This window comes from Capricornis sumatraensis, chromosome 3 (genome assembly GCF_032405125.1).
Source record: "Capricornis sumatraensis isolate serow.1 chromosome 3, serow.2, whole genome shotgun sequence".
NCBI classification, from domain to species: Eukaryota; Metazoa; Chordata; class Mammalia; order Artiodactyla; family Bovidae; genus Capricornis; species Capricornis sumatraensis.
In genome coordinates, this window is record NC_091071.1 from 3,864,221 (window position 1) to 3,890,200 (window position 25,980).

At 56.1% G+C, this 25,980-nt stretch overlaps 1 protein-coding gene across 1 annotated transcript; it reads left to right on the top strand.

Annotated features, from left to right (window-relative positions):
* Positions 1 to 1,544: 1,544 nt before the first annotated feature.
* DAGLB (diacylglycerol lipase beta) lies at positions 1,545 to 25,508 on the top strand. Its single transcript, XM_068967757.1, has 15 exons — positions 1,545 to 1,698; positions 3,602 to 3,753; positions 9,018 to 9,189; positions 10,318 to 10,576; positions 11,253 to 11,375; positions 12,640 to 12,767; positions 13,981 to 14,107; positions 15,179 to 15,262; positions 15,720 to 15,797; positions 19,390 to 19,470; positions 19,556 to 19,683; positions 22,117 to 22,185; positions 22,270 to 22,342; positions 22,727 to 22,968; positions 23,081 to 25,508. Exons 1-15 carry the CDS (start codon positions 1,604 to 1,606, stop codon positions 23,277 to 23,279), a joined length of 2,010 nt encoding a protein of 669 aa, XP_068823858.1. The 5' UTR covers positions 1,545 to 1,603; the 3' UTR covers positions 23,280 to 25,508.
* The last annotated feature ends 472 nt before the right edge of the window (positions 25,509 to 25,980 follow it).

A 25,980-nucleotide genomic window follows, 5' to 3' on the forward strand; every position in this document is an offset into this window, starting at 1 on the left:
AGGGGCAGACTCTGGCCGAGGAAACAGAGACCGTAAAAGCCCTGGGGAGAGAATGAGCTTGGTATATTTTGGGGGTGGAGGGGGAAGCAGCAGGCAAGGTGAGTGAGGAAGGGAGAAAGTAGCCCTAACTCGGGGAGACAACCATGCATTTGCGAACCTGCGGGGAAAAGACTGCAAGAGGTTGGAGTCCATTTTATGCACAAAGTGTTCAGTCACTCAGTTGTGTCAACTCTTTGCAACCCCATGGACTGCAGCACGCCAGGCCTCCCAGTCCATCAGCAACTCAGAAGCTTGCTCAAACTCATGTCCATCTAGTCGGTGATAACATCCAACCACCTCATCCTCTGTCGTCCCCTTCCGCCTTCAATCTTCCCCAGCATCAGGGTCTTTCCCAATGAGTCAGTTCTTCGAATCAGGTGGCCAAAGTATTGGAGCTTCACCATCAGTCCTTCCAATGAATATTCAGGACGAATTTCCTTTAGGATGGACTGGTTGGATGCACAAAGTGTAGGCTTGCAAAATTCTAAGCTGATGGGCCTGGTCTGACGGTTCGTCGTCACTCAAGCTGCTGTAAGGGCAATGCACTGAAGAGGAGGAGGGGAAACAGGGCAGGGTTGGGGAGAGCAGTGGGGAGACCCGGTCAGGTACGCGATGAGGGGGGCTCGGACCCAGGCGGAGGGGAGCGGAGAGGCCGAGAAGTGGTCAGAACCTACGACCAGCTCGGAGGAAGGAAGGCAGATCAGGCTACTCCCCACTCACCAGCACCAAGCGGGCGGGTGGCTTCAGGCTCTGAACCAGGGAAGGTCCTAACGAGGAACTCCTAACCCCTGCCCTTGCGGGGTGGAGAAGGTAATGGCAACCCACTCCAGTATTCTTGCCTGGAAAATCCCAGGGACGGAGGAGCCTGGTGGGCTGCGGTCTATGGGGTCGCAGAGAGTCGGATACGACTGAAGCGACTTGGCGGCGGCAGCAGCAGCCCTTGCGGGGGGCGGGCAACTTTGTCACAGCCTCGCAGCCCACACAGACGTGTATATGAGCTGAGCCCCAGATCCGCCACTAGCTGCGGGGTGTCTCTGGGCTGACAAAGCCCTCGGGGCTGGCGCCGTGCTTCAGTTCGGTTCAGTCGCTCAGTCGTGTCCGACTCTTTGCGACCCCATGAATCGCAGCACGCCAGGCCTCCCTGTCCATCACCAACTCCCGGAGTTCACTCAGACTCACGTCCACCGAGTCAGTGATGCCATCCAGCCATCTCATCCTCTGTTGTCCCCTTCTCCTCCTGCCCCCAATCCCTCCCAGCATCAGTCTTTTCCAACGAGTCAACTCTTCGCATGAGGTGGCCAAAGTACTGGAGCTTCTACTTACGAAAAGAAAACAACAGAAGGGACCTAACACATGCAACGAGCCTATGAAGTGCACCTGCGCCCCGGGCCGCGCATCTGTGCAGGCGCAGAGGCCCAGCGGCGACCGCGCGGGGCTCAGTGCGCGTGCGCCGGGCCCGGCCCCCGTGTGCGCCTGCGCGGAGTCGCGGGCAGGCGGCAGAGCCGTAAGGGCTCCGGGCTCCGGGCGGCTGCAGGCGCCGCGGGCCGCTGGGCTCCCGTCCGCCATGCCGGGGATGGTGCTGTTCGGCCGGCGTTGGGCCATCGCCAGCGACGACTTGGTCTTCCCGGGGGTCTTCGAGCTGTTGGTGCGAGTGCTGTGGTGAGGACGCGGGCTCGGCGCGCGGCAGGGAGCGGGCCCGGGCCGGCCGCGGACGGGGAGGGTGTCGTCTGCCCCGCGCTCGCGTCCCTGGCCTCCTTCGCCGCCCGGGGACGTGGGTGCCGCTGCTGTCCCGGTTTACAGGCGGGCGGGCCGTGCCCAGGGTCACGGGGCGGGCCCGCCGCCAGGACGCCGGCGCTGTGGGGCTGGGGCGCCCTGCCTGGAGCCGCCGGGGCGCGCTGGCCGCCGAGGCGGTGGCCGCGGGATCTCCTCCCCCGGAGCCGGGCGCTGGCGCCTGCAGCTCTCCAGCGCTCTGCACGGAAACGCACGGCATCCCGTGTTTGCGGGACGCGAGGTTGGCAACAGTACCCTTCGTGCGCGGTTCCTGAGCCGGGCGCGGCTGAATCCCAGGACCGCGGGGGACTGGTACTCACTCTCCAGTCTGTGGAATCGGGCGCCTGAAGTCTGTCCCCAAAGGGTCTGAGCAAAGAGTAATGCAGGAGACACGGGTTCAATCCCTGGTCGTGAAAGATCGCACATGTCCGGAGCAACTGAGCCCAGGCACCACAGCTCTTGAGCCCAGAAGCTGCGTCTCCTAAAAGCTGTACGCCCTGGAGCCCAGTGCTCCGCCTTCGAGAAGCCATCGCAGTGACAAGCCCGCTCTAGCTGTAACTAGAGAAAGCCCACGCAGCCAGGAAGACCCAGCGCAGCCAATATATATATATATATATATATATATATATATATCTATATATCTGATACATTAAAAAAAAGTATTTAGATTCTTTAGGGGAAAGAAACTTAACGTGAAATATTATGAGCTGCTGCTTAGTCCGTTTGTAGTTTTCAGAGCCCATCTTATCGAGATCATTTCGTTTTTTTTCCTAGACAAGGAGTCATAATGTTACAAAACTGAGGAAAGCACACAGTTATCTAGTCCAGTTCCCCTTCTGGCCTTGAACCCCCTAAAACTAGGTTCTTGCCCAATGATGCTGTCTTCCTGATTCTGAAATAACTCCAGTGGTGAGTCACCGTGGTCTTGGCTTGATTGCTGCTATCTTTCATTGCTCTGCACGGAATTGCAAAATACACCCAGGAGCCCACAGTCCTGGTCCTTTCAAGTTGATCGTGGTCACCACGGAGACTCTTTCCTAGCTTGTTTCCCAATCTCTTGTTTTTGGATTACACACAGCCCCTTAGGATGTGTTTTTGTCAATTACATGTTAATACACAGAAGTAAAACTTGTGCTGATAACTGAACAAGCATATACTTTGTTGTTTTAGCTCAGAGTCGCAGTGGGGGCTTTTTCCCAGGAGTTTGCATTGAAATTGCTTGCTTATGGCTTTAACTGTGTTACAGGGACTTCCCTGGTGAGCCAGCTGTTAAGCCTGCAAGCTTCCCTTGTAGGCTCAGAGGTTCAGTCCCTGGTTGGGGAGCAAAGATCCTGCATGCCAGAATTTTTGGCAAAGCCAGATAAATGAAGTAACAAATGTATTACAGCAGGCATAGAGTAAAACAATGCCGTCAGCAAAGTATGAAATTCATTAAAAAAAGGAAAAAGAGCTGTACTCTTCAGTTGATTTAGTAAATCTTTTACTGGTGGTGGTTTAGTCTCTCAGTTGTGTCCGGCTTCTGCGACCCCGTGGACTGTAGCCCGCCAGGCTCCTCTGTCCGTGGGATTCTCCCGGCAAGATACTGGAGTGGGTTGCCATTTCCTTCTCCAGGGGATCTTTCGCACCCAGAAATTGAACCCCGGTCTCCTGCGTTGCAGGCATATTCCTGACCAACTAAGATTCCAAAGTGAACCTGGCCCTGTTTGGGAAAATACTCCTTTTACTTTCTTCCGTCATGTTTTGCAAAGTGGCTCCCTGGGTTCCATTTCTGAGCCTGCCCGTGTCTCGACAGGTGGGTTGGCATCCTGATGCTGTACCTCATGCACAGAGGGAAGCTGGACTGCCCGGGGGGTGTCCTGCTCAGCAGCTACCTGATTGTGCTCCTTGTCCTCCTGGCGGTTATCATAGGCACCGTGTCGGCCATCGTGTGTGTCAGCATGAAAGGTAAGGATGAGGCTTTTCTATTGGACACTTTTTCTTTCTTTTTTTTTTTAAAGCAGAGCTTTCCCTGGTGGCTCAGCTGGCAAAGAATCCACCTGCAATGCGGGAGGACCTGGGTTCCATCCCTGGGTTGGGAAGAAGCCCTGGAGAAGGGAAAGGCTACCCACTCCAGTATTCTAGCCTGGAGAATTCCAGGGACAGTACAGTCCATGGGGTCTCAAAGAGTCGGACATGACTGAGCGACTTTCACTTTCTTTTTAAAACTATTTGTTTAATTTGGCTGTGCTGGGTCTCAGTTGTGGCACTCTAAGAGCCTTAGTTGTCCCATGTGGGATCTAGTTCCCTGACCAGGGATGGAACCCAGAGCCCCCTGCAGTGGGAGCGCGGAGTCTTAGCCACTGGGCCACCAGGAAGTCCCCTTCACTCCTTTTTATGGCTGAATGACGCTGCACTGAATGGATATACCACGGTTTACCCAACCATTCGCCAGCTGGTGGGCGTTTGGGTTGTCTCCACGTTTTGGCTGTTACAAACAGTGCTGCCTTGAACAGTCGCATCTTGTCTTGACATACCCATTATGTTTTATCTCTCTTGGATGTGTACCTGGGGGGGTCACTGCTAGATCATATGGTAACTGTCTAACTTTCTGAGCGGCTGGCAGCCTGTTTTCCAAGCAGCTGCACCATTTTTCTTTCCCGCCAGCACTTCCCGAGGGTTCGTTTCTCTACATCTTCCTCAACACTTATTATCTGACCGTTTGAGGACAGCCGTCCTAGTGGATGTGAAGTGGTACCTCGCTGTGGTCTGGAGTCCCTTTTCCTTGATGACTAATGATGTTGAGCCTCTTTTCATATGCTTGGTAGCCGTTTGCATATCGTTTTTGGAGAAACGTCTGTTCAGATCCTTTGCCCGATTTTAAATCGGGTTCTTTGTCCTTTTATTAATGAGCTGTAAGCGTTACGTCTCTGCTCTTTCCTGTGTGCGACAGTGTATTTTTTGCGGCTTTGCAGGGTCTTTGCTGCTGTGCGGGCTTTTCTCGTATCACCACAACTCGAGTTGCGGTGCGTGGGCTTCTCGTCGTGGGGGCTTCTCTCGCTGCAGAGCATGGGCTCGCAGGCTTCAGTAGCTGCAGCGCGTGGCTCAGTTGTTGCGTTTCCTGGGCCCCAGAGCACAGGCGCAGCAGTCGTGGGGCGTGGGTTCGTTGCACTGTGGCTTGCGGGGGCTTCCCAGACCCGGGATGGAACCCGTGTCTCCTGCACTGGCCTGTGGATTCTTTACCCCTGGGCCACTAGGGAAGTCCCCAAAGTTACATTTCTTCTGATACCGTTTTCTGCAGACAGTCACTTAGCTGAGAATGCCTGAACACGTTCCAAAGCCTCCCTGTCTCTTACTGTGGTTTGCAGGATGAGCTGAGCACTCTGCTGGCTGCTAAAGAAATGCATCAGTAAATAAGAGCTCATCAGTCAGAGGCAGGGCTGCCTGGCAGGCTGCCATCCAGCGTGCTTTAGGGTGTGTTCACTGCCTGAGTGTAGGAGAAATGCCAACAAGCGTGGATGATGGTGATAGAACTGGGAGGGAGAAAGTAGCCGATACACCCAGTGACGGAATCTAGGTCTCGACGTTTTCGAACCATAGACTGAAACTTAAAAGGTGGTGGGAGATACAGAGAGAAATGGTAGCGGTGGAGTGTTCCAGGAGAACAAGACCGTAGGGTCCAGGTGAGCTGGAAGCACGGCGCGTGGCGTGTCCTGCAGCAACGTGTAGACTGGAGCGCTCTGTGTGTTTTCACTTAGCTCTAAGAACATGGGCGCCTGGGGTCTGGATTGAAGGTGGCCCCAGTCGGACCCCTGGTACGGATTGGCACCAGTGCCGAGGCTGAAGGAGAGGAGGGAGCTGGGACGTGTGCGATGTGGCTTCCGTGCTTGGAGGTTCTGAGTGCGGTCGGATCGTCTGAAAGATGGAGCGTGCAGGCTGTGTCCTTGCGGAACAGGCTGTGCCATCTGGCTGTCCTGTCCGCTCGCGGCAGTCTGCTCAGCGCGCCGGAGCGGTGGCTGTAACGGTGGGTGAGTGAAGGTGAAGGTTTCCCAGTCGTGTCCGGCTCTCTGCGACACCATTGACCACAGTCCATGCACTTCTCCAGGCCACAAGACTGGAGTGGGTGGCCTTTCCCTCCTCCAGGGGATCTTCCCAACCCAGGGATCGAACCCAGGTTTCCCGCATTGCAGGCAGATTCTTTACCAGCTGAGCCACAGGGAAGCCCCGCAGTGGGTTAAGGATACGCTTTTCTTTTTTTTTTTTTTAAACCCCCTTAAACGTTTTCCTTCAGAGATGTTTGGTGGTGTCAGGGCACGTTCACACCACATGAGGGATGGATGACCTCGTGCCCTGGCCAAACTGGGCCCAGCTCACCTGTTAGGGCTTGGCAAGCTTCTGCTGGGTGCGGGGTGTTACGGGTGGATCGCTTTTCCCGCTGGCAGCCTCCTCCAAACAGAACCAGTTTTACTCAGGACCGCCCCCAACTGACTCCTCACATAGTGTCAGACGCCCACCCTCTGCCCCACACTGGAATGATCCTCGGGGGTCGGTGGTTGGTTCAGGACTGGACATGCGACCTGGATCGGGCCCGTGAAATTCGGGGAGTTCCCTGGGAAGTTCCAGGACATCCTCCCCTGCTCGCCTGGGAAAGATCCAGAAGCAGCGTGTTGTTGTCCTTGGGGAGATGCAGGAATGAGCTGCCACCTCCCCTCGGGGCTAGGAGGGCGCCCGTGCCAGCCCTGCCCTGCTTTTCCAGTCCTCTGAGTCAGGACAGGTCCTGCCGGTTTTTAAACCAGCCTGAGTTCGAGTTTCTGATGCTTGTAGATAAAGATACCACAGCTGAACCAAAGATGAGATTTTATAAAAACATGTTAGTTTAATTGCCAATAAATAACATTGTATGCTTTATTAACAGTGTTACATAAATTTCAGTGACCAATACCGTAAAGTTAAGGGGGAAAAAAAAAAAGGCAAATGGGGATGATTCAAGTCAGATAAGAAGTGGAGTAACCATCCTGCCAACAGACATGACGACTTGAAGGCTTTCAGTTAGATGAGCCATCTGGATGAAGTCAGAATTTCTCTTAGCAACGTGGGGGTGTAATTTCCGCTCATTACCTTAGTAGAAACTATAAGGTTTCTAGTTTTGATTTGAAAAGCTCCCTGATGAAACCCTCTAGTTTCAACCATGTGGGTGGTTTAATTAGGGAAGATCCACCCTCGTGAGCTTCCCAGGTGGCTCAGTGATAAGGAAGCTGCCAGTGCAGGAGCTGCGGGTTCAATCCCTGGGTCGGGAAGATCCCCTGGAGAAGGAAATGACAACCCACTCCAGTGTTCTTCCTGGAGAATCCCACGGACAGGGGAGCCTGGTGGCTACAGTCCATGGGGTCACAAAAAAGTTGGACACGGCGTAGAGACTAAACAACCTCCATCCTCATGAATACCATGTTTTGACAGAAGGCCCTCAAGGTCAAGGTCTGCCCTTGGCCATATCTGGCTTGAGCTTGAGGAAGTCTTCCTCTAGCCCTCTGGGACCCAGGCCTGCCCTCTGCGGCTTGCGCGTCCGTGGCCCTGCCTCGGGAGGGGCAGCGGGGTTACCTCCTGAGACCGCATCAAGGCCATCGCGTTCGGGGATGCAGTCACACCATCCATTCTGGGCACTGGCTTCGTGATGCCCACTACAGCCCACTACAGGTCCAGCTGGTGGCTGACTGCCCCGAGGGGAAAATAAAGGTTGACATAAAAGCAAGATGTTTTCCTAGGCAAGCATGCACATGAGAGGCTTTCTCCGCGTCTCCTGTTTTTTCTGGACGCCTTGCGGGGACTCGTGTCTCCTGCCTCCTCGCCTCCGTCTCTGCACTCAGGCGGTGCCAGGGGCTGGGGTCCTGGGCCCGGGCGCGCAGCATCCGAGCAGCCCCTTCCTCGGGGTCCTCGGCCTCTGGGGCGGGCTGGGAGCAGATCCTCCTTGCTGTTTCTCTCTGGCGGTTGGCTGTTGTTATAGGATAATTCTCTCCAGAGACAGGGCAGATTTCTGCAGACCTTCATTCCTTGCCCCTCAGGGAGAGAGGCAGGCATGTCAATTATCTTAGGACTTTCTGACTTTGTGGCCTCAGTGAGGCCTGATGGTGTCCAGTGTTCTAAAACATGACCCTCACTGATTCATTCTAGTGGAAGGTAGCTTTGGGAATTTAAAAGCTGTTTTCTTATCAAATTATTTTTCAGATCTTAGGGTTGTTTTTTTTTCAGTTACTGCTTTTGTTTGAATCGTGTGGTGGTTTTGATGTTGAAATTGGTGCTTATCACAACTTCTGAAGGGGGAAAGCTGATGTTTTACATTAAGAGTTAATGATACTTGGGTTTATATTACAAACGCAGTTTTAAATGTTGTGTCTCGGTGGTGGGCATCCACAAGTGGTCTCCAGGTCACACTTGTTTGCTTCCCAAGAGTGATGCCCACGGGGCGCTCACTGGCGAGGCAGAGAGCCTGGGTCGTGCAGACCCGGCTTTAGAAAGTGCTTGCTGAGCTCTGTGAGCCTCCGCTTCCTCACCTGTGAAGTGGGGTGGTGACTGCGTTGCAGTCGTCCAGAGCATGGAGGTGTTTCAGGTGGGCAGTATGACAGGTGGTCCTGGACTTTCCTGGCTGTGAGACCTGGGTGACCGCCTAGCCCTGCTCGCCTGTGACAGCTCTGTTTCACGTTGCTTGTCCTGGCATAATTGTTAATAGAGCCTCATTTTGCTCTCAGAAGTATCCGATGTGGAACATGACTTTATGGTCAGTGTAGTTAGAAAACCCAGAAGTGTATTTTTTTTTCAATATTTATTTATTTTTGGCTGCGTTGGGTCTTGATTGCTGAAAGCACAATCTTTTCTTGCGGTATGTGAGCTTACTTGCTCCCGGGCATGTGGGGTCTTAGTTCCCTGACCAGGGATCGAACCCATGTCCCCGATATTGAAAGGCAGATTCTTAACCACTGGACACCAGGGAAGTCCTCCCAGAAGTGTTTTTAAGCCCCAGTGAGTCTAAGAAATAATTCTGAGGCTTTTGTCACGCCTCCCATCCCTCGCTTTGCCTCTCGCTCTCAGAGGCGAGCAGTGGTTCCCCATTACGGGTAGAAACGCCGCTGGTGGGGAGCAGCCTGCACACCTGTGCTGCGGCTGCTGTGTTTCTGCCGAAAGGAGCCGCCCCGTCCCCTGGAAGCCAGCCTGTAGCGTAGATGTGCTCTGTATTCCAGGGACCATCTGTAACCCGGGACCGCGGAAATCCATGTCCAAGCTGCTCTATGTGCGCCTGGCGCTCTTCCTGCCAGAGATGGTCTGGGCGTCCCTGGGGGCCGCCTGGATCGCGGATGGTGTTCAGTGTAACCGGACTGTGGGCAATGGCATCATCGCGACCGTTGTGGTCAGGTGAGGTCCCGTCTCCTCCTGCGGGCTCTTGTCCGAGGTGCACTCGAGGTGGGGTCCCTGCAGGTGCCCTGGTGGCGTGCAGGCTTCCAGAAGTAGTTAGACACGCGGGGGGAACGGTTCACGGCCCAGCACACACTTCCGGCTGTAGTTCCCTTCCTTGCCAGCTCCCGCTTTTCTGCATGCCCTCCGGCCCCTCACAAGAGGGAAGAAGCCTGAGACCAGAGCAGGGCACCAGCGACAAGCGGGCCGAGAAGACGCACAGTCTCTTCTGCAGCGGAACTGCTGCAGAGCACAATCCCCGGAGTGAGGCTTTTGCCTTTTCCAGCTGAAAATTGTACAGACGATCCAGTCCTGCCCCGCGGGCTGTGAATCAGGGTGGGGGCTCCCGGCACAGTCCCGAGCCTTGCACCCGAGGCTGCAGGCGGCCCTTCCCGGGTCACCTTCCTGGAGCACACACGCTCCTGCACCCACGGCGCCCTGTGCATCGCGGGCAGCCTGGAAGCATTGAAACGTACGGATGAAAGGGGTTCCCAGGTGGCGCTAGTGGTAAAGAATCTGCCTGCCAATGTAGGAGACTCAAGAGACACAGGTTTGATCCCTGGATTGGGAAGATCCCCTGGAGGAGGAAATGGCAACCCACTCCAGTATTCTTGCCTGGAGAATCCCATGGCCAGAGGAGCCCAGTGGGCCGCAATCCGTGGAGTCCCAAAGAGGTGGACACGACTGCAGCGACTGAGTGCAGTACGTGGATGAAAGCCATTCGAGCATGGCCCGAGTGCAAGAAGCTTGGTCTGGTTTTGCTGAGCAGAGACCTGGGGCCCCGGGGAATAACCCCGGTCAAGGGCAGGGGCTTCTGAACCTGGCCGCGGCTCTATCAACCATGCAGCCCCCTTTTCCTTTTGTGGCTCTGGGGGCTCCGTCTTCGCCAGGCCTCGGTTGGCTGTGGGCTCGTAAGGAACTTTCTCGAGGAATCGAGTTGCCCGCCCCAGGCAGCTCCCCATCTTTCTCAGTAGTTGGAGCCCCAGCTGTCCCGAGGCAGGAGGTGCTCCCCCGGGAGGGTGCCCCAGCCCCACGTAGCTGAGGGGCTGCAGGACCTGGGTTTCAGCCCGCCCCCCCACCACCCTGCAGCTGGCTCATCATCGCCTCCACCATGCTCACCATCCTCATCGTCTTCGACCCTCTGGGGGGCAAGGCGGCCCCGGGCGCCCCCCTGGGCCCCCAGCCCCTAGACAGCCGCGAGTCCAACCAGCTGCTGAGTGGCCTCAAGACGGCGGCGACCAGCGTGTGGGAGACGCGAGTCAGGCTGCTGTGCTGCTGTGTCGGCCGGGACGACCACACTCGCGTCGCCTTTTCGAGTACGGCAGAACTTTTCTCAACCTACTTTTCAGTAAGCCACTGGGGTCTGCTCCGTCTCCTCCTCCTGTTGTGTGAACGCTTCTTTGGGGCAGATGAGTTCTCCGCGTCCCAAGCCCATCTCCCTGTCGACAGAACGTAGCTCCCGAGGGCAAATCCTCTGGGGGTGGGGGGCGGGTGGTGGGCTCCCTGTCCCCACCCTGGGAGGAGAGGGTCAGATCAGGCCCCGCAGACTGACTCTGGGGCTTTCCGAGTCTGGGGGTCTTTTTAGACTGGCCCTGCCTGGCGAGTGTGAGCCCAAGCTCGTCACCCTCTGCCGTGGGCCCTTCTCAACAAGACCTCAGCATCTCGAGCAGCAAGGGTGTAAACGGGACTAGCATCGTTTGTTACTACAAACAGGGCACGTTTGCCCGCTTGATGGGCATGTGTCGTAGACTAAAAATAGCTGAGTCACTTAAGTGACATCTGAGAATCGGAATCAGTGATATGATTATGTCCTCGAGTGGGCTTAGTCTGAGGGCAGGAGAGGAAGAAACACGAGGTTTATGTGCAGGCGTCCTGAGAGGGAAGGATTTCCAAAAACACCCGTTCACCTGTGACTATGTGTGTGTGTGTGTGTGCGCGCGTGTGAGCTGTGTACACCCGGGCCCTCGGGGACTTGTGGCCATTGCCGCCGGGTGGGCACTGAGCCGCAGTGGTTTCCCGTCCAGGACACGGACCTGGTGCCCAGCGACATCGCGGCCGGCCTCGCCCTCCTCCATCAGCAGCAGGACCACGCACGGAGCCCCCCGGAGCCCACCGAGGTAGTCACCCACTCCCCCGGGCCCTTCCAGGTAAGCCCACGTTTCTGTTGGGTTGTGCCCTTTTGACATTTATACCTATTTGTAAATTAAAAAAAAAAACAAAAACCAGTTTCAGGAACCGTTGATTGGCGTCTTGATGTGTGGATTTGCCGGTTGTGGTTTGGCGCCTGTCAGGCGAGGCCCCTCCGCATCCCCTGGCCTTGAGGTGGTGGGAACCGGCTCCTGGCCAGTCCACCGCCCGTCGTGTTTCCTTCCCCTCAAGCATTCTCTTTTAGGAAATTGGCTGTTGTCTGCACATCAAAACTTCCTTCTCGGATGGGACCAGGTTCTCCCAGAGCGCATGCACTCTTTTCTGAGCCTGGGGAGCAGTTCAGCTCTGGTGGTTGCTTTCCCGCCACAGATTTCTGTGCTTTTGAAAGAGAAAATTGCCCAAGGCTCATTTGTCTGTCTGAGCCGCTCGTTCGAGCCCCTGGCTCCCAGCAGCCCCTGTTGCTGCACGTGTGCATCCAGCAGGCTGTGGAGTTGCAGCGTCACTAGGGATGCTGCTAACTCGTGCATCCTTCTCGGTGAGGGGTCTGGACTTGCTGGCGGTCCAGCAGGTAACACTCCGTCCTCCCAGCGCAGGTGCCGTGGGTTCAGTCCTCATCGGGGAGCTAGAATCCCACATACCACATCAAAGTGAGTGAAGTCGCTCAGTCGTGTCCCAGTCTTTGCGACCCATGGACTGTAGCCCACCAAGCTACTCCGTCCATGGGATTCCCCAGGCAAGAGTACTGGAGTGGGTTGCCATTTCCTTCTCCAGGGGATCTTCCCGACCCAGGGATTGAACCCAGGTCTCCCACATTGCAGGCAGACGCTTTAACCTCTGCACCACCAGGGAGGCCCACATAGCACAGCCAAAAAATGAGGGGGTTCCGTCTGTCTGTATTCAGGGATCAGTTTTTCCAGTAGAAGTCCTCCAAGGTGTCTATTCCCTGAAGAAAGAAAGGGAAGAATCGGGAATTTGAGTTCAGGTTTAAGATCGTAGCATGTTCTGCCAGAGATCAATCAGCGAGGCCCTCCTGTGTAGCACAGGGGGCTCGCCTCAAAGTCCTGTAACAGCCGATGTGGGGAAGGAATCTGAAAAAGAGTAGTGTGTGTGTGCGTGTAACGGAGTCACTTTGCTATACACCTGAGACTGACACAGCAGTGTAACCCAGCCACGCTCCACCGTGAAACGAGAGTCCAGGGCGGACAGGGCGCCGGCCCTCTCCGTACGGGCTTCCCTAACAGGAGGCTGTTGCTCTGCCCGCAGGAGGCCGATCTGGACGCAGAGTTGGAGAACTGCCACCACTACATGCAGTTCGCAGCCGCCGCCTACGGGTGGCCCCTCTACGTCTACAGGAACCCCTTCACGGGGCTCTGCCGGGTCGGCGGCGACTGGTAGGTCGTGCGAGGTCTCCACCTCCCTGCCGAGGTCGCTTGGTGCGGTGTCCGCCCTTTATTTTCTAAAGATAATCACATTCCCCTTTGCTAAAAGCTTCTTCCTATTGTGAAATATCTCAGAAACCGCACGCACAGTCCTGACACGCCCGCGTGCTGTATCTGGAGCCCTGGTTGCAGCTCGCTCTCGTCCCGTGTGCTGTGTCACTGCCTCTCCCCCTCCCCCCCAAAGAAAACCATCAGAGGCTGGGTTCTGGACATCATGCCCCCCGCCCCCCCAGTTACTTCAGCTTGTGTTTCTTAAGAACGAGGTCTCTCTTTGACGTAAATTCCCGGACAAGTGTGAAATCCAGGAAGTTCACCATCAGCTGCTGCAGTCTTTCTAACTGTCCCAGTAGTCCCCTCTGTAGCACGTTTTCTCTCGATCCAGGAGCGTGTGCTGCACTGGGATCCAGGAGTGTGTGCTGCACCGGGATCCAGGAGCGTGTGCTGCACTGGGCTGTCACGTCTCCTTAGCCTCCTCCAGTTTAGAGCAACTCCTCAGTCATTTTTTCGTATCTTTCGTGATACCGACATTTTGAAAAGGACAGTCCCGTGTGTCGTAAGATGGCGTTCACTCTGCCTCTTTCTCGTGGTTTCTTCACGAACGGTTCAGGTTACACGTTTTCGGCAGGAATGCTCCGTGCAGAGCGTGTGTCCTTCTCAGTACCTCGTATCAGGCAATGATGCTGGCTTGTCCGTTTCTGATGAGGTTAGGGCTCTTTCCATCCTTGTTGGTTTATTTTTTGAACACGGGAAGTATTACCGTGGTTCCAGACTCTAGTAAGAAGCGTACACAATAAATATCGTTTAAAGGCCGTTAAAGGGACTTCCCTGCTGGTCCAGAGGTTGAGAATCTGCCTTTCGATGTGTGGGATGCAAGTTCAATCCCTGGTGAGGGAACTAGGATCCCACGTGCTGTGGGGCAGCCAGGCCCCAGTGCCACAGCCAGAGTCGGTGCATCCCAGCAAAAGGTCCCTCATGACAGCGAAAGGTCCCTCATGACAGCTAAGGCCCAGTGCAGCCAAATAAATGAGTAAATGTCTTCAGAAGGCCGTTAGAGGTTAGCCAGAAGGAGTGTGAATACTGTCCGCAGAGTCCTCGCGTTTGCTGGGGATAGGCCGGCGGGCTGGGTCTCCCAGGTGCGGCTGTGACGCCTCTGCCCCCATTCCAGCTGCAGACGTAGCACCGCCGACTACGACTTGGTCGGAGGCGATCAGCTCAACTGCCACTTCAGCTCCATCCTGCAGACGACGGGGCTGCAGCACCGAGACTTCATCCACGTCAGCTTCCACGACAAGGTAGAGCAGCCCGCGCCATCCTCTGGGTCCTCTGAGGTTCTGGTGCAGGTTCCACACGAGTCCCCTGGGAAAATGTCGGAGACACGGACACAGACACGCGCCCACCCCGGAATCTCACGTGCTGCTTCGGCAGGTTCACTGGTGCCCGTGGCACCCACCCAGGGTTAGCGTGATGGGGCAGACAGCTTCTACTGAAGAACCGTGAGCTGCACTTGGCGGGAGCCCCATACGGGTGCCGGGGCTTAGTCACTCACGTCTCTGGGTCTGGCTCCGTGCTGTTCATGCCGGGCAGCGGGCCTCCCACCCGCCAGGTAGGTTAGCGAGCCCACAGGGGCCGGTCCGTCTGGTGCCAGGGGCTGTCCCGTGCTGCTTCATGGCTCCCTGCCTGTTCGGCAGCGGCGCCGAGAGCCCAGACCCTCGGGGAGCACAGCAGCTCATGTCTGCTGTTCAGGAGACTCTCCCGGGGAGCGTTCACATCTCTGGAGCCCAGGCCACAGCCATGCTGTGGGAGCCCGGCTCAGGAGGAGCCCCCACAGTGGCAGCACACAGACAGTTTGGGGGACCCCTGTGTACTGCGCTTGAGCCCGTGGGCTCCCACACCCCTGCACCGTAGACTCACCTGGGGCTTGCGAACATCTCACACCATGCTGCTGAGGTCAGAGCACCCGGGGGCGTGTTCTCATGTCACCGGTGAGTCTGCTGCCCAGCTCGGTGTGGCGCCCGGAGCCCTGGTGGTGACCACCGCTCCCTGATCACCGCTGCTCAGTGATCGCCGATGAAAGGGCCGATGGGCTTAAAGACGGCGATTTTCCACAGAAGGCTCTGTCTGCTCTGGGGGCTCTTTCAAGACGCCTCCACACTGCCACACATAGAGTCCCTCTCGAGGGAATCCGGGGAGGTGAGGTCACCAGGCTCCGATGCACGCCTGCTCCCCGGGCACAGGCCCCATCCCCTGGTGTCCCCAGCGCCAACCGCCTGCGGGCGTCTGCCTGTCCCCGCGCCAGCGGGAGGAGCGGGCACTCGGGCGGACGAGGGGCCGGCTGTGCTGACGCCCGTCCTCTCCGCCCCCAGGTGTATGAGCTCCCCTTCTTGGTGGCCCTGGACCACAGGAAGGAGTCGGTGGTGGTGGCCGTCAGAGGGACCATGTCTCTGCAGGTATGGAGCCCGCCCGCCCGCCGGGGAGAGGGGCGCGGAAGGGGCCCAGAGCCGGGAGATGGGAAGCCTCCGAGACAGCACCCGCCCCAGGGAGGCGCGCCCAGGGTGTGAAGCGGGCCCTTGGAAAAGCAGGTGAAGCCTTTTCCTTCTCACCGAGAGATGCGGAAAGTTAACGCCGGCAGGCTGGAGCCGCCGCTCCCAGGGGAGTGCCCGCTGGACTCCCCAGGCCCCTGGCCAGGTGACCCTCCCCTTGAATTTTCTGCGCCCAAAGCCAGAAAGAATCCTAAGTGAAGTCATGCAGTCGAAAGTCACCCTGCGCTCTGGGTGTCCGCTGGCCGACCCCGTGTCGCCTCCCCAGTGTCCAGGCTCGACCGCCCGCGGCTCCCTCAGGCGCGTCCTGCCACCTGGCACGCCCCGCCTCACCCGGCCGACGGCCTCTCCCCACACGCTGTTTCAGGACATCCTCACGGACCTGTCTGCGGAGAGTGAGCCCTTCGACCTTGAGTGTGAGGTGCAGGACTGCTGGGCACACAAGGTAGGGCCGGGGGCGTGTGGTCTGGAGCCTTCCGTCGGGGGCACTCAAGGGGTGGGGCAGTTTCCCCTCCAAGTCTCTCTGAACGCTTCCATGCAGCCGAGGCTGCCGGTGCCCAGTGCAGTGCGGCCCGACCTCCCCGAAGCCCCAGGGGGTTCCTTTTGATTTTTAAGACAAAGAAGCAGGTTCACAGCGACTGAGTGACTTGCCAGCAGCCACACAGTTACTGGAACAAGCGTCAGAGTGGGCATCTGAGTGCCTCTTCCCCTGTAACTGAGGCAGTCCTTGCTCGGGGTGAAGAAGGCGTCAGTGCAGCGCAGTGCAGGCAGGCCCCCACAGCCCCTCCCGAGAGGAAGACCCCCCAACCCTCCCGAGAGGCAGACCCCCCAACCCTCCCGAGAGGAAGACCCCCCAACCCTCCCGAGAGGCAGACTCCCCCCAACCCTCCCGAGAGGAAGACCCCCCCAACCCTCCCGAGAGGCAGCCCCCCCAACCCTCCCGAGAGGCAGCCCCCCCAACCCTCCCGAGAGGCAGACTCCCCCCAACCCTCCCGAGAGGAAGACCCCCCAACCCTCCCGAGAGGAAGACCCCCCAACCCTCCCGAGAGGCAGACTCCCCCCAACCCTCCCGAGAGGCAGACTCCCCCCAACCCTCCCGAGAGGCAGACTCCCCCCAACCCTCCCGAGAGGAAGACCCCCCAACCCTCCCGAGAGGCAGCCCCCCCAACCCTCCCGAGGCAGACCCCCCCCAACCCTCCCGAGAGGCAGACCCCCCCCAACCCTCCCGAGAGGAAGACCCCCCCCAACTCTCCCGAGAGGAAGCTCCCCCCAACCCTCCCGAGAGGAAGACCCCCCCAACCCTCCCGAGAGGAAGACCCCCCAACCCTCCCGAGAGGAAGACCCCCCAACCCTCCCGAGAGGAAGACCCCCCAACCCTCCCGAGAGGCAGACTCCCCCTAACCCTCCCGAGAGGAAGCTCCCCCCAACCCTCCCGAGAGGAAGACTTCCCCCCAACCCTCCCGAGAGGAAGACCCCCCCAACCCTCCCGAGAGGAAGACCCCCCAACCCTCCCGAGAGGAAGACCCCCCCCAACCCTCCCGAGAGGAAGACCCCCCCCAACCCTCCCGAGAGGAAGACCCCCCAACCCTCCCGAGAGGCAGACTCCCCCCAACCCTCCCGAGAGGCAGACTCCCCCCAACCCTCCCGAGAGGCAGACTCCCCCCAACCCTCCTGAGAGGAAGACCCCCCCCCACCCCACAGCCCCTCCCAAGAGGCAGACCACCGCCCCGCCAGCCTCAGCACTTCCTGCAGCTCCTTCCACAGTCTGCGATGTCACAATACCCACTTCTTGTTTCACTGTGACTGTGCGCTCTGGGGTGGGGTGGGACATGGGAGCCGCCAGCCCCTGGAACCACCATTTTACTGTCTGCAAATCTGCTCACTTTACGTTCCTCACGTAAGTGGAATTACATTTGTCCCTCGTGACCGTCTTACTTCACTGAGCATAGGATCCTCGAGCTTCACCCACGCGGTAGCGTGTCGCAGTTCCCTTTGGCTGTCGTGAGGGACACGGCTGTGAACGCGGCCGTGCAGCTAGCGGCTTGAGTCCCTGCTCTCCGTGCTGGGGGGTCTGCCCGGAGGCCGGGTGGCTGGGCCTCCTGCTGTTTCTCCATTGAAGGTTTCGAGGAACCCCCAAGCTGTCGTCCAGCGCAGCTGCACCATGTCACATCCCCGCCAGCAAACTACCGTGGGTTCCCGTCTCCCCACGTCCTCGCCGAGACTTTTTTGATGGCGCCGCCCTCGTGGGGCGAGGTGGTGTCACTGTGGTTTCGCTGCTTTTCCCTGACGACTGACGAGGCTGCAGATGGAGGGACTGCATGGCCCCGAGTGGTTCCCTAAAGGGCACCCCTGAGGAATCGGTGGAGGGCGCTGGGCTCGCGCTGTTCTTCTACGCTGGTGTGTGCTTTTTAACCAAAACGAATTGCTCCTGTAGTAACCATTTTTTAAATAGAACGCTTAGTTTTTATAAAAGTATGTTGCTGCCAGAGTGCGGCTGCTGGTGGTTGAGCCCCAGGGTCCTGTCTGGACAGCCTTTTGCCTCCCAGCGTTTTCTGTTGTTCTTACTGTTGTTTTGAGGTTTCTGGGGGTGGGTTGTGCGTGTGCTGGGACACTCCAGAGAAGACCCAGGTGGCGGAGGCTTTTGGTTCTGCCGCCAGTTAGGAGCTTGGCGGTCCTGAAAATGCGAATTCTCTCCCTTTAACCCTTAGTTGTCTTTTTGCCCCTGAAGTTCACAGGAAAGTCCAGTTTGATTATTACTAAATGTGCGTGAAGGAAAACAAGAAATTTAATATTTATTATAGAGACCCATCAACTAGCCAACTGCCCTCAGAGCCCGGCAGGCTTGGTGTCTTGCCTCTGTTCTTCCAAGTGTTTGAGCCACAGACCCAGGCTTTGTGCTGTGACACTGAGGCCTCACCGGCTCTCAGCCGAGGCCGCCTCCACCTTTTCACCCAGCGATAGCTCCTGCCCTCCGGCCGGGAGCACAGCTGCTCAGGGGCTGAGGGTGAGACCTGAGGTTCCCTGCTCTTGGCCTGGGCACCAGGTTCTGGCTCTGACGCTGTCCAGGCTGTGCGGCTGAACACCCTCTTGGTGTGTCACCCATAACACCTGTGCCAGGGAGACCCACCGCCAGCCAAGTTGTGGTCCAGACGCCATGTGACTCTGGCTGCCCTGGACAGACAGCTGGTGGGTGGCTAGCTGGTGGAAGTCGACCTCACCGCGTGGCAGGCAGGGGAGGAAAGGGAGGCAGGCAGGGTCCGGTGGCCCAGACCGCCTGGCTTCTCATAGGTGATGCCAGGGTCCACGTTGTGCTCACAGGGCTACAGAGTCACGGACTCGGGAATTTGCAGTAGGTTTAGGCCCCAGCAGAAGAGTCCCATCTCGTGTGGTATTTCCCCCGCTTCACCCTGTTGGAGATCAGCCTGCTGGGCCTGGAGCCCTGTGCTCTCAGGTAGGAAGCATCCCGAAAACGTTTTTGGTTTACAAGGTTGTCCATCCTCGATTGGAACTACTTAATTTTCAAGAAGTCTGTTTCGTGGACAGCTGTATTTGTTAGGAAGTTGTACTTTATTTTTGGAAATGAAAGACTGACCTCCCTAGAACTCCCTTCCAGTGGTTTCAGCGCAGCTTTTGCCGGAATAGTGGCTGCTTCGTCACTGTCTGTGATTTCAGAATTTTTTTTGCCATCATCTTAAAAGATCAGTCATTTATAATCTAAACCTGACCAACCCTGGGAACTTGGCGACAGTAAATTGTGGGACGTCCATACAGCAAAATGCTGTGCGGCTCCAGGAAAAGCCATAGACATCCACTGACACGGAAAGGTGTCCCTGAGGTCACCTCTTGGTTGATGGAAATACCTCTTAAGCCCCCTGCTTCGCTCCAGGCTCCGCACCAGCTGCCAGGAACACAGCAGTGGGTGGTCGATGAGGCCGCTGGTCCCAGGGTGGCCCGTCCTGTCTGGGGAGAGTCACAGAGTGGGGCCCGTGTAGTCCTGCCACGCCTGACAGCCAACAGCTCCGTGTCTGCATTTTCAGGGCATCTCTCAGGCCGCCAGATACGTCTACCGCCGACTCGTCAACGACGGGATTCTGAGTCAAGCGTTCAGCGTCGCCCCTGTGAGGTTTCAGTTCTTCCTTCCTTCCTTTGGCCTTCTCTGCTGTCTGCTCTCTCGGCCGTTACCCACTCTGCTCTCGCCCCCAGGAGTACCGGCTGGTCGTCGTGGGGCACAGCCTGGGTGCGGGTGCCGCAGCACTGCTGGCTCTCATGCTCAAGAGCTCGTACCCACAGGTCAGGTGCTACGCCTTCTCCCCGCCCAGGGGGCTGCTCAGGTACTCCTTTTTCCTTGATAAACGGTCAAACTGATACTTTGTCTGCAATTTAGTTACAATTTCTCATCCTCAGGAGGAGTTTGTGTCAAAGCACTGTTGGTTGAAAAAAGACAGGCCAGCCTTTCATGGGCCTCTTGGACCACAGCTTTAATCTCCTAGATGGTGCAGTGTGAGACCCATTTTCAAAACTGAGCTGTAACTGGCATACATGATTAGTTATGGGTGTGCAACACGATCAGATGTTTATGTATTGTGAACTGACCACAGTAAGTCTGGTTAACATCTGTCCTCATAAATAGTTACAGAATCTTTTCTTCCCTGTAAGGAGAACTTAAGATTTACTTCTTAGCAGCTTTCAAATATGCAGGATGGTATTGTTAACTGTAGTAGCCGGGCTGCGCCTTCCCTCCCAGGGACTTGGTTAACTTTATAGCCAGCAGTACCTTATTCGCCCATCTCACCCACCTCTCAGCTCCCTCCCTCTGCTGTGCCTCTCAGCCTCTGACAAGCAGCAATCTCCTGTGTGTGCCTGAGCTTGGTTCGTGTTTCCAGTTTTCACACATAAGTGAGATCATGCAGTGTTTGTCTTTCTCTCTCTGACTTATTTCACGGAGCATACTGTCCTCAAGGTCCAAACATGTTGTCTACAAATGGCAAGATTTTGTTCTTGTTTTAGGTTAAGACAAACTGCCACGTTTATGATAAGCATTACTGGTTTTAAATACACACGAAAGTTGCTTACAGTACAGGCCTGTTGATTTTGAACAAAAGCAGCGATTCTTTTGCTTTCGTTAATTTTTAATGGGAGGATAATTGCTTTACAGTGCTGTGCTGGTTTCTGCCGTACATCAGTGAAGGGTTTCACTGTTTTTTTTGGCTGAATAGTATTCCATTTTGTACACGCGCACGTGCACACACACACAGCTTATCTGTTTTATGCAGTCATCCATTGGGTAATTTGGTTGTTCCCATGTCTCAGCTACTATAAACAACGCTACAGTGAATGCAGGTATCTTTCAAGTGTCCTTGTTTTCTTTGGATAAATACCTTGAGGTAGAATTGCTGGGTCAGTTTTTGAGAAACCTCCAAACTGCTTTCCGTAGTGGCTGCACCAACTTATATGCCCGCCAGCGTCATGCAGTCATACCCTTTCCTCCACATCCTGGGTAGTGCTCATTATTTCCTGGGTTTTTTAAAAATGTATTTATTTATTTGGCTGCACTGGGTGTTAGCTGTGGCATGTGGGATCTAGTTTGCTGACCAGGGATTGAACCTGGGCCCCTCACATTGGGAGCGTGCAGTCTTAGCCCCTGGACCACCAGGGAAGTCCTTTCCCATGCTTTAAAAAACAGCTTTAGCACCTGTATACGTGTCTCTATATAATCTGGTTTGAATTTGCATGATTTTGAAATTTAGAGGAATGGAATTATACTTGTTACTTCCCCTTTATTTCACATATTTGATGCCTGTAAAATGTATAAATGCTCGTTACGTTTCATCACGCATCACAAACCATCCGTCTGTTCTGCTGGCGACGGACACTGGGCCGTGCTGGGCCCTGGAGTGTGTGCCAGCTCTGTGTAGCGGCTGCTCCTGTTCACACCCTCACCAGTGTGCACCACTCTCCACATCCTCACCAACACTTCAGTGTCAGACGTAAGCCTTTTTCCCAGCCTGATGGGTGCACAGTGGCGTTCCATTGTTTAGTTGAGCCTTCCATGACGAAGCTGCGTCTTTCCGTATACTTACCGTCTCCACTCTCGTGAAGTTCCTTTGGTCCATCTCTCGATGTACCTTATTTTTGCATTGTGTACGGATCCAGTGCATCGGCTGCTCGTCGGTTGCGAGCGTGTGTTATAAATGCAGTCTCGCACACTGGCGTCTGTTTACTTTGTCTTCAGCTTATGTTCTTAACACTGAGCTGTCATTCCCTTGTGATTTTGGGGTCTTTCTCATTTAAGAAATCTGTGCTAAGCATGTAAAGGTTCGCCTCCTGTCCTATCTTTTAAAAGCCTTCTAGTCTGGCCTTTCACCTTTATTTAGGTCTGTGATCTGCTCAATTCGGTGGTTTTGTGTATAGTGTGATTCAGTTTCATTTCCTCCCCTCGCAGCAAGCGCAGCATCTCAGCATGGTCTCACCAAGAGCCCGTCCTTCCCTGTTGCTGACGCACAGCGCCATTCCTGCCCGTAGGAGGGTCCGCGTCCACCCTTCCCCGGCTTCCTGACTGTTGACACCACGCTGGGTTAAAGACCTTATTTATCTGCCCAGTGCCTAGGACTCTCAGCAAGTTGCTGTAACTGCAGTCTCTCGTTTTTCTCCTCCTTCAGAGGATGGAGAACAGAGTTGAGTTCTGGGGACGCTGACCGCTCCCTGGCTTGGCAGTTAACTCAGTTTCTCTTGGAAGCCTCCCTGAAGCACCTTTTTTATTTCAGCAAATCCCTTTATGAATACTCCAAGACCTTCATCGTGTCCCTTGTCCTGGGCAAGGACGTGATTCCCAGGTGAGCGTGCTGGCCGCCCCAGCTGGGCTTGGGCTGGCAGGGAAGGCCAAGTGCCAAGCCTCAGTCTGGCCTTCTGCTCAACAGGTTGAGTGTGACCAACTTGGAAGATCTGAAGAGGAGGATCCTGCGCGTGATCGCCCACTGCAACAAGCCCAAGGTAACTCCGGGGCCCTGGGGCCTCCCCACCCGGCTGTCCGGGGCCTCCAGAGGATGTTGCTAATTCAGAGCCTTGCAGCCCAGGGCTCTTGATGCTGCTAGAAACTCCTCCACTCCCCTCACAGACCACAGACACGCCCGGAAGGCAGATGGCTAAGCAAGCACAGATTAAATTTTCGACAGAACCATCCCTGTTTGGCTGAGTCATTTGCTCTCTTGTCATCTTTAGTCCCGTCCTGACAGCATTCTGACGCCTTCAGTCCCACAGCTCAGAAAATAAGGCTGCCAGAGTTTAAGAGGCGCCGGTCCTGCTGTGCTCTGGGCTGTCCTCCCGCGTCCCAGGGGGTCTCTGGGGTCACGCGGGCCGCCCCCCATCTCCCCACAGTACAAGATCCTGCTGCGCGGGTGCTGGTACGAGCTGTTCGGAGGGAGCCCTGAGGACCTTCCCACCGACCTGGACGGGGGCAACCTGACGCAGCCCCTCCTCGGGGAGCGCAGCCTGCTGGTGCACGGGTCCCCGGCCTACAGCTTCTCCAGCGAGTCCCCGCTCGAGTCACCCACCAAGTACCCACCGCTCTACCCTCCTGGCAGGATCATCCACCTGGAGGAAGAAGGTGCCTCAGGGAGGTGAGTGTGGGCACCCCCACCCCTGCGGTCGTCAACCGCCAGCGGCAAGAGGCGGCCCGTGGGGTGGCTGGCGTGTGAGGCGGCGCTCATGGGGTCGCCTCTCCTCCTCCAGCTGCTCCTGCTCCCCTGCTGCCCGATACACCGTGAGGTGGGCCCACGAGTCAGAATTCAGCAGAATACTCATCGGGCCCAAGATGCTCACAGACCACATGCCAGATGTCCTGATGAGAGTCCTGGACCACGTGGTGTCCGACAGGACCGCCTGCGTTTCATGCCCGGCCCAGGGAGGCTCCAGTGTGGACCAGGCATGACCAGGGCGACTGGGAGCTGCTTGGACCGTGGATTCCACTGGGGTTCCTACGAGGCCAGCAGGTGGATTCCTATCGATCAGAGGTCGAGGGTCTGTCTCCTCCATGACTAATTTGAGAAGTACTTTTGCTCACAGTATTTGCAGACTCAGGAGCTAGGAGAGCGCTGAGGTAATGGGCAGGTGTGCAGAGAGCTGCAGGACACCCTTGCCCATAGGCCTGCCGATTCTGGGAATCAAGTTTAAGACCCTAATGGATCTCTCACCTTTTCGGAGACTGGGTCCTGCCTTACGACTGGGTAGATCAGCCTGTGGGTAGTTTTACCAGTCACGTTTTGAACGTGTTTTTCTTTCCACTATCAACACCACAAATAAAGCCTCCAGTTTTCTTGGAGCTCTACATGGCGTGGGCATCTGACTGTACCCCACCCCTGATGCAAACTCCATGAAGTGGCAGTAAGTGGACTTCTTTAGAAAGCACACACCCACAAGGACAGGGGACAGAACAAGGTGATGGCCGGAGGTAAAGGGACTTCTGGGTTACAATGACGCCCTGGCCACCTCTGCCTGGGGCGGAGCGGATGGTGGGGGCTGGCCAGAGGGATAGCAGGAGAAGCTGGCTGGCCCGCTGCGCGGTCAGGGGCCCTGGGTCAGCGCTCCTCAGTGCCTCCCACTCGGCTCCCAGAACCTGCAGACCTCCAGGGATGCCCGCACCCTCAGGCCAGGCAGCTGTCAGAGGCATACCACTCTGGCTTTTGAAAACATGTGAAAACTCACATGGAAAACTTCAACTAAAATGCCACATAACTTTCATTTCTAAGTGTAATCTCTGCACACTCCCAGTGGCAGGAAGGAAAGCGATCCTGGGCCTGAGCCACCTGCGTGCTTGGCGTCAGATCCGCTGACAGCTTTCACTGTCCAAGCTCGAGCTGGGGACTGCCCAGCGGCCTGGGGAACAAAGGACCAAGGGAAACCAACCTGGGCAAAGCTTCAAACCCTCCTGGCTACAGCCTGGGAACAGGAAAAATGCTGCAACCACAAAACTGATCCACAAGCTGGAAAGTGAAAAACACCTCCTGGACAGGAAGAGCACGAAAGATGGAACGCCTGAACGAGGGGAGATGGGCTTCCAGACAGAGGAGCCCCCCGAGCACAGGGTTAAAAGTCAGAAGATGGGCTTCCCTAGTGATCCAGCAGCTAAGCTAAGACCCCGTGCTCCCGGTGCAGGGCCCAGGCTCAATCCCTGGTGAGGGAACTAGTTCACACAGGCCGCAACTAAGAGTTCCACGCTGCAAGGAGGATGTCCTGCAGTCTACAGCTAACCCGGCACAGCCAAATAAATGAGTTTAAGAAAGCCAAAGAGATGTTACTTTCATCCTGGAATTGTAGATTCAACCAAAAAGTATGCAGGTACAGTGAAGTTTTTTTCAAAGATATAAGAGCTCAAAAAATATAGACAACACACATATTTCTCAAGAAGCTCCTAGAAAATCCATCAAGATGAGAAAGTAAATTAGAAATGACTCCTTAGTCAAGATCCAGAAGATAAAAGAATAGTAAGAGAAGCGGTGGTCAGAGGGCTCCATGCCTCTAGGGAAATGAAAACTGATGGAACTTCTGGAGAGATCCAGATAACCGATGGAGAGATCGTTAGATTATCAGGTACACAGGAAACAGGGCAAACCAACTACCATCCCTAAGAAACCACAGACTGCAGCAAAGGCAGGTTCTGTCACCACACGGCTGCGCGTCTCCGTGGCCGGGGCAACGCAGACACCAGGTACCAGCGCCAGCCAGCAGGACTGTGTCGAAGGAGTGGGGAAGGTGTGTTGAGGGTGGGAATGTCACGGGTGATGGCTAGAGCCAAAAATACAAGGAATAAGAGCACGCGGGTTAACCTGAGCCCTGGGGAGGGGAGAGATGGAGGCGCCATCAATCAGCAGCGGCCAGGGAGTGAACTGCAGCCTCCAGAAGACCCCAAGGGGCCGGTTCTGGAGCACTCCCGTCAGTGAGCCTGTGGAGCTGTGGGGAGGGCACATAGCCTGCCCTTCCCCCGCACCTGCCCCTCCCCCGCACCTGCCCCTCTAAGGCCTCTTCCATCTGGCTGTTCCCAAGTTACATCCTTTTATGATAAACTAGTCACCTGGTGAGAGAGAAGCATATGATGTAGACATACTGTGGAGTCTGAAGTAACAAGAATTACTTAAAAGAACTCAAAATAGACCCCTCTGGGGAGGGTGTGAAAAGGAAAGACTATACTGTTTTTGTAGCAAACCTTTAGATGTGGTCTTCAAACTACATTATTTATCTTTGATTAAAAAAAGAATAAAGAAAATTTTAAAAATCACTTCTAACATGCACTGTTGATAGTGTCAATCTAAGTTCAGGCTCCAGGAAGGATCTGACAGTCCATCAGTCTCCACCTTACCCAGCTGCAAGCTGGTTTCACCACCAGCATCTTCAGCCCAGAGCTCTGGCCCGAGACGCCACCACCCGCATCCCCGTGTGGACGTCACCCGAGTCTTGCCCGCCTGCACCAGCTCCGAAACCGGACATCCCTCAACAGCCCTTGTCTGCTGGCTCCTCCATCTTCTCCGCGTGGAGGGACCACTCCCTGTCCCCCCAGCATGAAAACACGACCGTCTCCAACAACCCAGGGTTTTACAGTGAGGCAGGCAGACAAGACACCGGAGGGTGGTTCCCCA